We start from the raw sequence: 13858 nt of genomic DNA on the forward strand, positions 1-13858 counted from the left end.
TATTAATGGGAATTAGGGAATGCCTATACGCACACCCCCACTTGGGTCTATAGTGGAGGCAGTGTGGGGCTTGCACCCACTAAACCCCTTCTCCCTAATTCCTCTACATAACGTCCGGCCAGGCATCGCCGAGGGGCATTCTTCTGGCCATATGCATATTCGCGTCTTTACCCGTTTACCAGGCCTTCTTTCTCTCTGGTACCCACTATTTTCTGGCAGAGGCTATTAACTAAACGCCACTTTTCCTCGTCCGTGCACATAATGTTAATCGTGTTCTGCGGTGTTAAAGTTGTGCCTATGGCCCTATTGATCTCTGCCCTTTCACCATACCACCTCGGGCATTCGTAAATCGCATGCGCCTTGTCGTCCACCAATCCACAGTCTACGCAGTCTTCATTTCCTCTCTTCCCGATCTTGTGTAGGTATCTCCCATTTTCCCCGTGGCCGGTTAAAAATTGCGTGAGGGTGTAATTAACTTCGCCGTGCCCGCGACCTATCCATTGTCTAACGTCCGGGATGAGGGTTTTCGTCCAGGATGTCCTTTTATCCCATTGCAGTTGCCACTCCATGCATGTCCTCTCCTTTCCCCATTTGTTGGCCCTCGCCTTCACCGCAATTTCTGCCGGTGGTATTCCGGCCACTACACAAATGTCCTCGGTTGCAACTGTCCGGTACGCGCACGACACTCGGATCGCCAACTGTCTTAATATCCTATTGATAAGGTTCCTAGCATTCCCCCACGCCAGCGCACTCGCCCACACTTCACACGCGTAAAACAACACCGACTCCACTGCACTACACAGTACACGCCTCTTGGAAGCCCTAGCTCCTCCTTTGTTGGGCATTATTCTATTGAGGGCCGTATAAGTATTCATGGCTTTGTCGGTCACATACCTATTACCTAATGTGCTCTATGAAAGAGCCGTTCTTGTCTATTACGACCCCCAATACTTTAATAGCCTTCTCCGCTTGAATCACTTGGCCTAGTATATTCAGCGAGACCTCGCCCAGCCTCCTCCTTCCACACAGTAGCGCTACCTTAGTCTTTTCCGGTACCATCCGCAACTTTTTTTTGTCCATCCACCTTTTAATTAGAGTTACCGCTGCCTGTAATTTCTGTACGGCTGTCTGCATATCCCTATCTGCTACCATTACTGTAATGTCGTCCGCAAAACCAAGTATGGACACTCCTTGCGGAACGCGCAGCCTCAGCACTTCATCGTACGCTAAGTTCCACAGTGTGGGCCCTAGTACTCCCCCCTGTGGTACTCCTGCTTTCGGGCTGAACTTAAGCAGGCCTCCTTCCGGTTTCTGCACCTCAATAATCCTGTTTGTAAGGTAGCTCTTTATAATCTTAATTAGGTACGGCGGTGCCCCTTTTTCCTCCATTGCTCTGACTATATCCGGGTGCGTGACTGAGTTAAATGCGTTCTCCACATCAAGCGACGCCACGAGGCATATTTTCCTCGTCCTGCGTGTCCCGGTGTTGGCCAAGTTTCTAAATTCCGCTATCGCCTTAATCGCCTGCACCGTAGACTTTCCTTTGCGGAAACCGTATTGCCGATTTGCGATTTTACTCCCAGTGGCCGCCTCCAACCTTTGCTTAATGACTTTTTCAAAAATCTTCCCAATAAAATCCGTTAAGCATATGGGTCTGAGTTTTCCGTTGCCCTTGGGTATGAGCACCAAGCGGGATTGCTTCCATTCCGTCTGATAATGGCCTAATCGTAGGTATTTATTCGCCAGCTTGCTCATAATTTCCGGTACCTTCATAATTGTCTGTTTCACCACCACCGCTGGCACCATATCCGCTCCTGGAGCCTTGTTATTGGGTAGCTGTCTAGCCATAGCTATCACTTCAGTGTCGGTGACCTCCTCGAAATCGCCGTCAGCCGTGTCGTCTAGTGTCATCGCTTCTCTATTGGGGAAGAGGTCCTTCATCAGTTGGTAGAGAGTCTCGTCGTCCCACCCTACGAGGTGCTCCCTTCTTTTGAACTTTCCGGCCACAATTTTATACCCGCTTCCCCAGATGTCTTGGTCTAGTTCATCGCACAGCTTCTGCCAGCAGTTCTTCTTACTTTTATTTATTGCTTGTTTTAGGTCATCTCGGCAACTCTTAAGGGTAATCAGCAATTCCGCGAGCGGTTTGTCTGCCTTCCTTGCCCTCGTCACCTCCCTTCTCTGGCGTATACACTTCTTCCTCATCTGGACGATACTGTCATTCCACCAGTAGGTGCCTCTCCCTTTGCATTTTCTCAGGGGCATTGTGGCTTCGCACATCCTTGTTAGCTCTGCCCTTAGCTGTCTCGCGTCTGGGATGCTCCTGCCTTTGAGTTTCTCAATTTCATTTAATAATTTATCTATATTCAATTTGTTAGTGTTCCACCCACTCGTTGGACCGGCGTCTTCAACCTTGTCTTTTATTTCCGATGCCAGTTGCCATGTTATATAGCGATGGTCACTTAACGTTTCTTCCTCCTTCACTTCCCAGTTCGTAATTCTCTCCCGCAGTATTTCGGAGCACCAGGTAAGGTCTATGTGGGAGCACTTCTCCCCGCGTACGAAGGTTGGTGTCTTCCCCCTATTCAGAATGGCGAGGTCGTAAGTGGCTGTCCATTCTAACAGGGTATTCCCTCTCTTGTTTGCTTTGGTCGAGCCCCACACTGGAGAGGCCGCATTAAAATCGCCGGCTAATATAGCACTTCCCACACCAAGTTTTCTCATATCGTTCCCGAGTTCGTCCAATCTTCTAACATATTGTTCCTCTGTTTCATTTGGTGGTAGGTATACGGTGAAGATACAAACTCCCTCTACCGCCACCCACGCGTAACCGTCCCCTGCTCCCACACTCTTTATTAGTAGCTTTTCGTTCAACACTTTTATGCCCGCTTTGCCACTCACATCATAAACGTCCGCGAAGCGCACGGCTTTACCCATTTCCGACATAACCATAACGTCGATGTTAGCACTGCTAGCGGTTTGTACTGCTAGGTCATAAGCCACCTTCCTATTATTTAAATTAATTTGAAGCACCTGGAGCATCTGCCTAGTCATATGTAAATGAGGAGTTAGAATTGATAATGCCGGACGGACTGACAAGACAGATTAAAACAAAATAAAAGCGGGGTGTTATTGCCGCAAGAGCTATCGACTAGATGTATATATATCACAGGTATGATCACTGTCATTATGGCGGGGGTACCTTATTAATTAATTTGGTAGCCTTCCTACCTTTTTCTGCTGCCCTAATGGCGGCCTTAAACTGGGGGCATGCCATCGTCCACGGGGCATGACCGTCGACCTCGCAAACCGCGCACCTTTTCGCATTTTCACACTTATCTTTAAAGTGCCCTTGCTCCCCACAATTTAAACACCTATCCTTCACCTCTCGCGTCCCGCACTTCGTTTCTTTGCCGTGGATCCCCCAGCACTTCGCGCACTTATGTACTTCCACTCTCTTGCGTAGATTACACCTGGTGATCCCTATCAATAATTTGGAAATGGCATCCATGTTTTCCTCCTTGGTTCGAGGAACCAGCAATGTGGCAGACCTTTGACCATTAGCCGCTACCCTAATTTCCGAAACTTCGACTGTTCCTTTGGCGCCCTCCCCCAGTGCACTTTCGACTGCTACCTGGATGTCCTCTCTGTTAGTGATCTCATCCATATCTCTAATATAATAGGCCGTTTTCTCACCTTCCCCACGGACTCGGCACTGGGCGCTCTCCCCGAGCTCTTTAATTAGTTTTTCTTGCAGCTCGACCGCGTTCCCTTTATTTCTGTCTAATATTAATTTCAGATTCCCCTCCTTTGTCCTGTGAGTCGCCTTGAGTGCCCCTTTCTCACTACCGGCTAGCACGTTTCGGGCTCCCCTGAGAAGATCTGCATAGGTTTTTGCCTCGTCGCGTACTATAATGGCCACAGAGTCGGCAGTCCGTTTGCTGGGACCCTCTTCTGTAGGTGTCCGTTTTGGTCCCTCCATACAGTAACTGATGCACTTGTTGTAACATATGCACTCAGCCAATTTTCTCGATAACTCCTTGTATTGTGGGTTGGTAAAAATTTTAACCCTGGTTTGCTTGACCGCCAGTATTTTCTTTGATGCCTTCTCGATTACTTCCCATATGCACTTGGCGGCCTCCTCTTCCGACTTCCCCTCGATCGCTGCTAGGAAAAGGAATCTGTCCTTCCCCTCCTTCTCTTCTTCCTCTCCTTCCTCCATAATGGCTTCAGATTTCTTAAAAATTGGGGTTCCCCCTTTGTACGTCTGCACCTTTCCAATCTTCTCGCGGAATTCGGGATGCCTGCTGCTCATTTTCTCTCTCACCTTGTCTTCCGGGCCTTTTCCATATAGGATAATTTCATTTTCGAGCCACCCTTCATGTGCGTCAAGCTCGTTTCTAGCTGTTCCCTTCGGCCACTCTTCTTTGGTCGTCGCCCATGCCGATTCGAATGTTTCGCAACCCTCTATTTGCCTTTGTAATTGGGACCTTTTAATTTCCTCTGCCTTTATGGCCGTACCGCATCTTGCGCAGTGTGACGTCCGCCTTGGCGACTCTGGTGTCGCTGTTCTCCCGTCTGCCTTGTCGGTATCTTGTGCTCTATTAATAAAGTTAACTACATCTTCGGCTGCCAGCTGAGATACTGCACTACTTAGCTCTGCGGTAACCTCCTTTATGCCTTTCGCAGTGTTGTTGCTGATGAGGCCCCCTAGCTTAGTCGTTTTCATGCTTATTCGCCGTATTAGTTGCACAATCTTATCATTTAGTGCCTTTCTGTTTATTCTTTTCGGGTCAGGCATTGGGATGTCTTCCCCCCATTTCTTTCGTTTTGGCGTTACCATATTGGAAGATTTTTCAACCGAGTGGCCCGCTTCATCATCCCAGCTGAATGTGGCCTGTAGAATCCATAATTTCAAACAGTTACTAGATTGGGCTACTAGTTTCAAAAGTTACAGCCCTTTGAATTTTCTTTCGAAATTGGTTTCTAGTCTATAACTTTTGATTGAGAAGTCTGATCGAAAAAGTACGAATTGTTTTAGATTCTACGCACCAAAATTAATAAGAAAATGTGTTTCCCGAGAAACTCGCCTCCGCAATCGCACAGTTCGGTGCAGGTCACATCGGACTTGACAAAGCTGCATCTTTGTGTGCAATACTAATACGATCGCAATGTGAAGAAAGAAAAGGGGAACTTGGGAAGATGCGCATTATTAGTTTTCTATATTGCTTCTTTTATTACTTAATTTGTATGAATATGTATAATAGTGTACCTACTATGTGACCAGTTAGAATATGTTAGATCATACTCTAGACATATGACATGATTTGAGTGTACACTCTACGTGCCACTGCTTAATTAGATGTTACAAGGTTTTTGAATCGTATACATTGGTCACATTTAATTTAAATGACTTTTAGACTCGTTTTCATTGCTTTTTTAGGCATATGTGAGAAACTGATGTTATTTAAGTTATGAAGGTTAAAAAGAGGTTCGTTACATAAGCTAAAGTGTTTTCAAACAGCACTTTTTAGTCATTTTGATAAACTTCGTTCTTTGTGTCAGTTGAAGTATTCTTTAAAATGATTCGTGATTTCCACGTAAAAGTGGGAATCCGAAATATCAACTTCTCACATTTTCGATAGCTGAAAAGAAATATGGATTCTGTTGGCATTGAATGAGCTTGCTACTAATGTTATGTTTTTGTATAGGTAATTACTCCAACCTTTATGGTTTGATTATGCTTAACAGCTGATGTGTTTGAATCTTCGTTCCCATAAGCTACATTCAAAGCTGTCGATATAACAATTAAGGGCCTATTTAACATGCACATTGAATCGACGTTAGGTCTAAATAACTAGTGGTGGAGCTTTTCTTGCTCTGATGTTTTGGGCTAAACCATAACTAACACTGTTGTTTTTTCAGTTTAATTAGCATTTTAGTAATATCATAAATCACACACAATGGCTTTCAACATAACCTCTTGTGAACGGCATCCTATGGGTCCTTTTTTAGGCAAATCCGCGGTTGGCAGAGAGTGGGGACTTATTTCGCTATTTAACAAGGTAAATAATGAGCTACGTTTTAAAAACCCAGATATACTCTGACCAAAGCGAAACTTCCAAAAATGCAATTTTTAGTCATATTGTGTTTCATGATGAACGCAGTGGAGATGAAGGTAGTTGCATTTGCATTGTTCTCGACTTATCCAATTCTTATTTCAAGATGCGACCAGAGGTGATTGTTGACTGGGAAAATTATCATATTCCACATTTTGATGAGTGTGTACAAGAAACCGGCGTGCGGATCCCATGATTCCCAGGCTAATGTTTAGGCAAGTTAATCTTCCCGACGAGAAGAGTTTTCATTGCTATATGAGATGTATTTATAATCACAATGGATGGGTGACATCCGATGGAAACGATGTTAACTATGAGACTCTCGGGCAAGCGGTCCACATGACTCAGGAAGTGATAGACGCGTGTAAGATAAAAGGCGACTCTGAATCAGAAATATGTAGAAAAGTTTATCTGGTTACCGATTGTGCTGTGAGTTATGAAGTTCCCTCAAAGCGTTAACGAAGTTACCGAGTTAGGTACCTAGTTGTAGCAAATACGTACACATATAAAAATCAAGTTTCCTTACAAAACGGCGGGAAACGGTTATTTCCCATTGCATCGACCACCAATCCCCTAGTTTGAAACCAAACAAGATATGGTATCAATCGAATCGAATTCGAATTGTCTGAGGACAAAAGCATATCCTAAATCAACACGGTAAATTCAATCATTCTGGCATTATATGCCAGCAACTAGATTGTTGTATACAAATATCTTATTAAATTAAATTTTATGAAAACATAAAAGATGTTCAAATTTTTCACTACACCTAAACAATCTACCATTAAATGGACGTTCTTACCAAATACGTGTCCGTCATTTTAGTAAGTTTTTTCTGTCTAGGAAATGGAAATTTACACATTGAACGTCTAAATGCGACCGTTGAGTGAGTATTTAATTAGTCAATGATGCGACTATGTATCTAGGTACGCCTACCAGTTACTGTATTGCATTACTTGTGAAGTCCCGCCCAACTAACTCTTCTTTTCACGACCTGAAAAATTGGTTTTTCATATCCGATTTGTCAACTTTTCTCGCCAGTTTCCCTCACGACTTCAAGAACAAGATTCGCTGTAATAAAGCATAAAACCACTGACGTGATGGACGGGGCGTTTTTATTGAATCCTTTCTTTATTACTACTTTTCGGTGTTGGTGTTTATCTTTCATTGTTGAATTTCAACGCTGGGTACCTCTGTTCATAAAAAAATTGTCTGATACTTTCCGGAATCTAATGTAAGTACTTTATTCTATAAGGTCAATGGCATGGGTGCTCGGTAAAGATAACACCGTATGCGCCCTTTCGAATTCTAATATCTGCGGGGGTGGTTTTGCATATATATCCATCTGTGAACGCGCGGTGCAAGAATGACACGTCTAATCCAACAAATCCTCCACCGTTTAATTAAGCACAATTGCCTGGCGCAAACGTGTGAATGATTACTAATTAATTGCTATAGGAGGAGGGCCAATAGAGAATCGTGTAATTAACAAATCGCTGAACAATGACCTCAATCTAATTGGTCAACAACATGAAGCCACCGCAGACGGGCTATTCGTTTCAGTTACAAGGTTATGAGGTCATAAACTTTGAAATGCGACCTCTCGAAATTCGTATATTATGCTTTTAGTGGAAATTAAGCCCTTAAGAAGGAAGAAATTGTAGATATTGCGCCGACAACATAATCCTATAGAGGTCGCCGAAACGATGGTGTTTTCCAAATCATTTACCAAGGGGAGTATGGAATTTGAAAACTTACATAATAATGATAACTACTGCACATTCTCGCTCTCCATTGTTTATGGATGAACCTTTTGTTCTGTATCAAGACTCGGATGCGCCAAATATTAAAATTGAAGTTTATGAGAGTCGGTTCGTTGAGGCTGTTTCTACCGTCATAGAACTTAAACATACAGTAACTTATGGTAACAATTGTTGCATTGGATCCTGAATTTCTTTTAACGGCTTGTTCAATTCAAAGGTAAAGAAAGAAACCAGGAAATCTATGAATTTTTTTGGTTTTGAGTAAGCACATAACACATACGACAGCGACATTATAAGAGTAAACTAATTCCATTAAATAAAATAACTGTTTACAGTTGATTTTTAAAAATTCACTTTAAATTCCTTGTTGTACAACCTGATGTTTAAATGGTTACCTGGGTATCCTTCTAAGACAGTATGTAGTATTTACGGGTTGCTAAGGAAAAAAACTCGACGATAAATAACTTCTACACCTACAGGTAAAAATGGTACATATGCTCACCATATTGTTGTGTACCTATACATGTATACGTTTTTTCGGTTTAAAAACCAAAGACGCCCCGCCCCACCCTGTATATGAGAAATGTACGAATAAGCACAGAATTGGTTTATGTCATTTAAGTTTGTCTCTTAGTGTTGTTTTTCCGTTTTAGAATTGTTTACAATTACGTTAGTTTACCGCTTGTGTAAATTGTTAGATTTGTGTATTTAATTGTAAAACATAATATTGTTGAATTCTTTTTTGGAAATTCGATTTTATTTTCAAGCTAGTCTTTACCTGGAAACAAGAATAGCACTAGGTATAATGGTTGAACATGCTCTAAATTACAATTCTCTTTGTTTTTTTGGCCTGTGTTTTACATTTTTCCGCTCAAGAAAATATCAATATTGAATACTGAACTCGGCCTATATGCTTTCCGGAGATTTCAAACTTTCGTTATTTCTTTGCACAAAATAGTAGCGCAGGGATTAAGAGCCAAAATAGGTTTCAAACTTGCATTTTGTGATAACTTTATGAAACTTTCAGAGGATGTTCTAGACACCCTAAGGTTCAATTTCGGCTATGCCTCCGCCCCCGCAACACCGGACGGCACTTGCTATAGCGGGTTTCTTAAGCGCAAGGTAGTATTTCAATACCCGCGCATAAAATGGGTCAAAAATGTAAGTCCAGGGTTTGTTTTGTATTTTCTTACATCTAGGAAGGTTGAAGGGAATTGTCAAATACCCAGGGAGAATTTATTTAGGGTATTTTACGTGGTTTGCCTATTTTTAAGGCGCTTTTAACAGTGCGGACTAGGGAATGCAATCCCGCAGCAAAATCTCAATCCCGGTATTTGCGGGATTGTTAGATGTTAATCCCGCGGGATCCCATGATTTGCGAGATCTCACAAAACTTTAAATAAATTGGCAAATAAGCAATTCTGTGCGGTTAACTTCTGTATTAAAATAAATCGCTAATTATCACAATATTTAACAAAAAAGTACCTTCGGCCTAACTTAGAACTCAAAAAAACCTTACCTGTAAAGCACAAAATGTCTTCTAAAGTGCCTCAAAAATCATAGTACATTTTTAACGAAAAAAGTTTAACAATTATTTAAAAAATAATTCGCCGTTATCAGTTTCATTAACAAAGTAAACAGAGTCGTCCCCTTGGTCGACAAATTCCTCAGTCCCGCAAATCCCTCGATTTATGTGCGGGATTAATCTCGCAAAAATGCTGCGGGATCCCGGTATTTCGAGATCCCGTAATCCCGGTATTGCATTCCCTAGTTTCTAGTCTATAACTTTTGATTGAGAAGTCTGATCGAAAAAGTACGAATTGTTTTGGATTCTACGCACCAAAATTAATAAGAACAAGTGTTTTCCCGAGAAATTTTGGTGCAGTCGATTTTTGGTAAAAAAGGAAGGTTATACACTACCTTTTTTTGAGCCCTGAAGAAAAAATTGTCTCAGATCGACCCGGAAAAAAAATGTTCTTATAGAATGTGGCCTGTAGAATCCATAATTTCAAACAGTTCCAAGATTGGGCTACTAGTTCAAAAGTTACAGCCCTTTGCATTTTCTTTCAAAATTGGTTTCTAGTAGGGAATGCAATCCCGCAGCAAAATCTCAATCCCGGTATTTGCGGGATTGTTAGATGTTAATCCCGCGGGATCCCGTGATTTGCGAGATCTCGCAAAACTTTAAATAAATTGGCAAATAAGCAATTCTGTGCGGTTAACTTCTGTATGAAAATAAATCGCTAATTATCACAATATTTAACAAAAAAGTACCTTCGGCCTAACTTAGAACTCAAAAAACCTTACCTGTAAAGCACAAAAGGTCTTCTAAGGTGCCTCAAAAATCATAGTACATTTTTAACGAAAAAAGTTTAACAATTATTTAAAAAATAATTCGCCGTTATCAGTTTCATTAACAAAGTAAACACAGTCGTCCCCTTGGTCGACAAATTCCTCAGTCCCGCATATCCCGCGGGTTCCCGCTCCATTTATGTGCGGGATTAATCTCGCAAAAATGCTGCAGGATCCCGATATTTCGGGCTCCCGCAATCCCGGTATTGCATTCCCTAGTGCGGACAGTAAAATCGTGACGGAGACCTCTTTTGGTTGCTCTATTGAATATTATACTATGCTTTAAAGTATTTATTGGGACATTACAATGCTGAAAGGAAAGTTAACAATATCTACGGCACTAAAATTATTGAGCCCTATCTTGAGAACACTCGCCTCCGCAGTCGCACAATTCGGTTCAGGTCACATCGGACTTGACAAAGCTGCATCTTTGTGTGCAACCTTTCTTACATCCACATTTTACTAAGATTACAAAAGCTTCTGGAACTGGAGGTTTTAAAATCGAGACAGGCTCCCATTCTTGATCTTCACTCGAGTTTCTCCAACCCCAATCACATGGATCCGGAAGTTGCTGTTGCGCCAGGAGGCAATGTCCCCATACATGTCCTGCGAATGTATGTAGATTAAGTTTGTTTGTTGAATATGGATTCAATTGTAAATTCATCTATTCGCCTACTTACCGCCTCTCTTAAGAAAGGTTGCACACAAATATGCATCTGTGCCAAGTCCGACATGCCCTGCACCGAATTGTGCGACTGCGGAGGCGAGTGTTCTCAAGATAGGACTCAATAATTTTAGTGCCGTAGATATTGTTAACTCTCCTTTCAGCATTGTAAAGTCTTAATAAATACTTTAGAGCATAGTTAAATATAAAAGTAACCCAGGGTGAGACGGTGAACAAAACTTTAAACGACGACAGCTTTCAAACTATAGTTTATTTAGTGCAACTAAAATAACATACTATTCACAAAAGACATATAAATAAAAAATATAACTCTAATTGAACAACAAAGCGACATTTAACGACGTAAAAAAATATTTTATTTTTCTTACCCTTTCACCATCTCACCCATACATGGTGGGTTAGATGGCGAATTCAGAGTGGGTGAGATGGTGAACGAAGAAATTGACTTAAACCTTTCTCAACTTAACCTTTCCGCATGTATCACACAAGTCACCGTATTTAGTACAATCTTCATGAAACCATCGTTCACATTTGAGACACTGTATCCAGTCAACGGGTTTTTTCGTTTTACTGTATTCCTCGTCGCAACCAACGCAACAAGTTTCGTCTTCATTATGATCATCATCAGAATCATTGAGCTGTAGTTCTACAGATGACTCAGATTCCGTATCACTCGATGAAACAGTCGATCGTAATTTCGATTTCCCTTTGATTGCCAAGCCTTTCGTTTTCTTTCCTGTGATTTTAGGGTCTTTGTTTTCTTTTTGTATCTTCATTGAGCTTTTTGCTTCTTTCTCCTTCTTTTTTTGCATTTTGTCTTTAAGTGTCTGAATGTTGCTGCCTGAATTGAGAATTTCTGCTAAATTTCTAGAGTTCTTCCTCACTTTTTCAACTTGAGCGATGACAGGCACAGGCGAAATTGCGTCCAAAAGTTTTCCTGGGGTCACATTTTCATTCGCGAAAGGTTCAGTTTCCAATACAATGCTGGAAGAGCTTTGGGATTCTGAAAAGTTTCTGGCATCGTTCGTTGAATTGGAAGTGCCTGGTAGCGGAATATCATCTCTTTCTGGTGATGTCTGCAACAAACCTGCTTCTCCGGGCTCGCTTGTTGTTAAGTAAGCATAATCCGGAATGGCATGTGGATTGAAGGGAACAATCCCTGTTGCTCTAAATCCAGAGATAGCGTTATTTGCTGTGGCAGCCAAAACCCAGGCATCAGACAATAATTTCCCGAAAATAAGTCGTGATATTTTTCTACCAGGGTTCATCTTCATGTAAGAGTTGCAAGCATTGCTATAATACGTTTTCAACGCCTTGAAAAATGCCCTGTCGAGGGGTTGCAGGTAATGTGTGGTGTGACTCGGCAAGCATAAAAGTATTATGTCATGCGTTTCAGCAAATTCCAGTGTTTCTACTGATGAGCAATGTGAGCTATGCCCATCAAGTATTAATAGGACAGGTCCATCTGGTTTTCTGGGCAAAAAATGATCCTTGAGCCACAAAAAGAAAATATCCGTTGTAACATATGCAGATTTGACTGACATGTAGATAGTTGAACCGGGTGGCATGTTATCCCTATATTCTGGTTTTTCATTTTTGCCTTTAAAGACACATGCGGGAGGAAGAAATGTGCCTTCACCATTGCAACAGGCGATAACGGATATTGTTTCGCCTTTTTCACCAGATGTTACGTTTGTAACACTCTTTGAGCCTTTTGCTGCTACGACATATCCTGGCTTGTTATTTAATTGCAGCCCAGATTCATCCATGTTGTAAATATTACTGGGCTTATTTACTAAACCGTTATCTACCAGAATGTCTTGCAACAAATCAAAATATTTCAACACATTTGTCTTGTTCATGTTCCGAGAACGTGCTAAAGAGATGCCTTCTGATTTTCGAATGCTAAGTTCCGGGTTCCGGCTCATAAACAAATGAAGCCAATCAAGACCAGCCATTTCATTTTCTTTGTTGAAAGTATGCCGTAATTTCAACTGCTCTGCCAGTTTGAATGCTATGGAACGAACTTCATTTCTTGTTGGTGAGAATCCAAATTTTTGCATCTTCATTATGTGCCTAACAATTTTCTTTTCATTCGTCTTGCCTAACACAGACATTGGTCCCATAGGTTTTTTTGTCATATCGCCCTTTTGAATCCTTCGCTTCAATGTGGACCATGGAACGCCAAATGTTCGAGCAGCTTGATTCAAAGTTTGTCCATTATGAACAGCGTTGACTGCATTTTGCAGCTGTTCCACTGACCACGAACCTCTAGAAGATGTTCTCTTACGTTTGTAAAATGTTGGCATATTGACTGAAATATGATCAGTAAGTATTAAAAAGTGTTTCAATCAAATCCTTAAGTTTTAGTTTTCACCATCTCTCCCGCAAGCACATTCACCATCTCTCCCTTTTTGCATGGGTGAGATGGTGAACACTGCTGCGGTTGGTAAGATCAAAATCCCGCGCATATTTTAGGTTAGGTAACGTCTTTACACTTTAAAACCAACGTAAATTGCAATATAATGTGCCACAAATTAAAACTGAAGTTTTTACGGCACGCAATTCCACATGCATGAAAATATTTTAGAGGTATGAAAACGATATTTTGTGATTTACTTATATATTGCACAGTACACCGATATCACACGTGCCGAGTACACAATTAACCTTCGGAAAGAAAGTGTTAATACAGTCTCCGCCATCTAGGTAGTATTTACGAAAATATCCCTGTTCACCATCTCACCCGGTTCACCATCTCACCCTGGTTTACTAATATTCAATAGAGCAGCCAAAAGAGGTCTCCGTCACGATTTTACTGCCCGCGCTGTTAAAAGCGCCTTAAAAATAGGTAAAGCACGTAAAGTACCCTACATAAATTCTCCCTGGGTATTTGACAATTCCCTTCAACCTTCCTAGATGTAAGAAAGTACGAACAA

The 13858-nt window shown here is 41.6% G+C and overlaps 1 protein-coding gene across 1 annotated transcript; it reads right to left on the reverse strand.

Moving 5' to 3' along the window:
• Positions 1 to 11365: 11365 nt before the first annotated feature.
• On the reverse strand, positions 11366 to 13228 carry LOC116170599 (tigger transposable element-derived protein 1-like). Its single transcript, XM_031487103.1, has one exon. The coding sequence runs from the start codon at positions 13226 to 13228 to the stop codon at positions 11366 to 11368; it is 1863 nt and encodes a 620-aa protein (XP_031342963.1).
• Positions 13229 to 13858: the final 630 nt, after the last annotated feature.

Source organism: Photinus pyralis, unplaced genomic scaffold (assembly GCF_008802855.1).
Source record: "Photinus pyralis isolate 1611_PpyrPB1 unplaced genomic scaffold, Ppyr1.3 Ppyr1.4_LG5, whole genome shotgun sequence".
Lineage (NCBI taxonomy): Eukaryota > Metazoa > Arthropoda > Insecta > Coleoptera > Lampyridae > Photinus > Photinus pyralis.

Excerpts from the sequence above, each read along its gene's own strand:
- LOC116170599 (XM_031487103.1), bottom strand. The coding sequence starts at position 13,228 with ATGCCAACATTTTACAAACGTAAGAGAACATCTTCTAGAGGTTCGTGG.